The sequence below is a fragment of the Aureococcus anophagefferens genome, assembly GCF_000186865.1.
Source record: "Aureococcus anophagefferens unplaced genomic scaffold AURANscaffold_303, whole genome shotgun sequence".
NCBI classification, from domain to species: Eukaryota; class Pelagophyceae; order Pelagomonadales; family Pelagomonadaceae; genus Aureococcus; species Aureococcus anophagefferens.
The window spans coordinates 2,146-4,208 of record NW_008705833.1 but is presented as its reverse complement, the minus strand read 5'-3'; the positions used below and the strand labels follow the sequence as shown (position 1 = coordinate 4,208).

Sequence of the window (2,063 nt, the reverse complement as noted above, 5' to 3'; positions counted from 1 at the left end):
ACTCGACGAGAGCGATCGATTCGTCCAAAATCAGCCGAATCGACTTCGATTTGACCGAGCTAGAGATTTCTGAAGTTTGGCCCCGACGTCCCAGCTCACTGGTTGATTTCCACACAGGAGGTCGCCCGCGCAGAGCTCCGCGGGCGCGGCGACGGCCGCCGGGTAGGCCCCGTGGACCTCCGCCGCCGCCGCGATGGCGCGCCGCAGGATCGCCTCGTCGGGCGGGCTCGCGGCCAGCGCGTCGCGGAGCGCGGCCGCGAGGCCCTCGCGCGCCGCGCAGAGCCGGAGCGTCGCGTCCGCGTCCGCGGCCACGGTGGCCACGATGGCCGCGACGACGTCGGCCTGGGTCCTGCAGGACACGTCGCCGGACGCCGCGGCGAGCGCCGCCGCGCACGCGCTCCGGCACGCGGCCCACGCGTCGTCGCCCGCGACGGCGTCGCCGTCCTTGGCGAGCGCGGCCGCCGCGGCCGCGCGCGCGGCCGCGAGCGCCGCGCCGAGCTTCGCCGCGACGCCCGACGCCTCGAGGCGGTGCTGCTCCAGGGCCTTGGCCGCGCGCGCGAGCTCCGCGGGCGACGACGCGAACCAGTCGAGCGACGCGCGCGGCGGGATCCGCGCGGCGTCGTGCGCGGCCGCGAGCTCCCGCAGGCGCACCTTCTCCTCGTCGAGGGCCCTGAGCAAGGCCCGGCCCTCGGCCTCCTCGGGCGCGCCCATGGCGCTGCGCCCGTAGATGCGCACGAGGCGCTCGAGCGTGCCCAGCGCCTCGCGGAGCGCGGCCTCGTCGGGCTCGCCCGGCGCCTGGGCAGGAAAAGAGTGATTCAAGTTCGCTTCAACGTGAGTGTTCCGCGCGCGCGCGTTCCAAAAAAAAGCGCCCACGCTTCGAGGCCGTTCCGAAAGATGATCGCTCGTCCAAAAATCAGCCGAAACGAGGGGAAAACGGCCGAGAAAGGAGCCTTTGAAGTTGGGAATTTCGCTCTCTTTTGCCGCCCCGCCCGGCGCGGCCGTCGCGGCGCGGACGCCCTCGACGGCGCGGCGCCGCTCGACGACCATGGCGTACATCTGGTCCACCTTCTTGAAGACGGCGCTGTCGAGCTCGAGGCGCCGGCCCTCCTCGACGAGCGCCTCGAAGTGGTCGTCGACCTGGTCGATGGACCGCCGCGCGAGCTCCTCGAACTTGGCGTCGAGCTCCTTCTCCCGCGCGAGCTTCTCCTTGAGCGTGCGCAGGCGCCGCAGGTCCCGGCTCTCGAAGCGCGGCGCGCCGATCTGGGCGAGCGCGGCGTCGACGAGCTCCGGGTCCTTCTTCCGCTTGGCCTCCGCGTAGCGCTCCGCCGCAAAGGCGAGGACGCGCCGCAGGTTCCTCGCGAGGCGCGCGCGGGCGCCCGTGCCGATGATGAGGGCGACGTAGAACTCGACCTTCTTGCGCATCTTGAGCAGCGGCTGCTGCTGCGGCGACCGCCAGAGCACGAGCGACGCGCCGACCTTGCACTCGGAGACCCGGGGCTCGCCGGCCTTCTGGGTCTTCTCGAGCTCGCCGAGGAGCGCGGCGACGCTGCGGCGCTTGCCCGGCTTGTCGTCGATGATGACCGCGCGCGGCGCGGGGAGGCCCCCGCGGCCGCGCGTGTTCGGCGGCGCCGCGAGCCAGAAGCGGCGGTAAAAGTCCGCGAGGGAGCAGCGGAAGGGGTAGCCCTGCTGGCGGATCGTGACGGCCTCGAAGACGCCCGCGAAGTTCAGCTGGTCGTAGCACATCGTGCCCTCGAACAGATCCGGCTTCTTCGCCTTGTTCGGCTTGATGCACCTAATATAGTGCGGCTCCGCGTCGTTGAGCAGGCGCATGAGGTCGCCGAGCTGGCTCACGAAGCGGCCGCTGCAGGTGACCTTGGAGCCCTTCTTGTGGCCCACGGGGCCGTCGGGCGCGAAGAGGTTCGCGACGAGCGTGTTGGACGACGCGCACATGCAGTCGGCGACGTCGTCGTAGAGCCGGTCCTTGTTCTTCACGAGGAAGCCCTCGACCTCGTACTTGACGACGCCCGCGTAGTGCTTGAGCAGGAAGACGTCGGGGTGCGCTG

At 71.5% G+C, this 2,063-nt stretch overlaps 1 protein-coding gene across 1 annotated transcript in view; it reads right to left on the bottom strand.

Moving 5' to 3' along the window:
- Positions 1-2,063, bottom strand: part of AURANDRAFT_68696 (hypothetical protein) — a gene marked incomplete at both ends in the record, with an annotated part of 7,579 nt that overhangs the window by 3,427 nt on the left and 2,089 nt on the right. The window contains 2 exons of the mRNA XM_009044412.1: positions 100-795; positions 1,015-2,034. Of these exons, the coding sequence (XP_009042660.1) occupies positions 100-795; positions 1,015-2,034 (1,716 nt within the window). The remainder of the gene's footprint in view (positions 1-99; positions 796-1,014; positions 2,035-2,063) is intronic.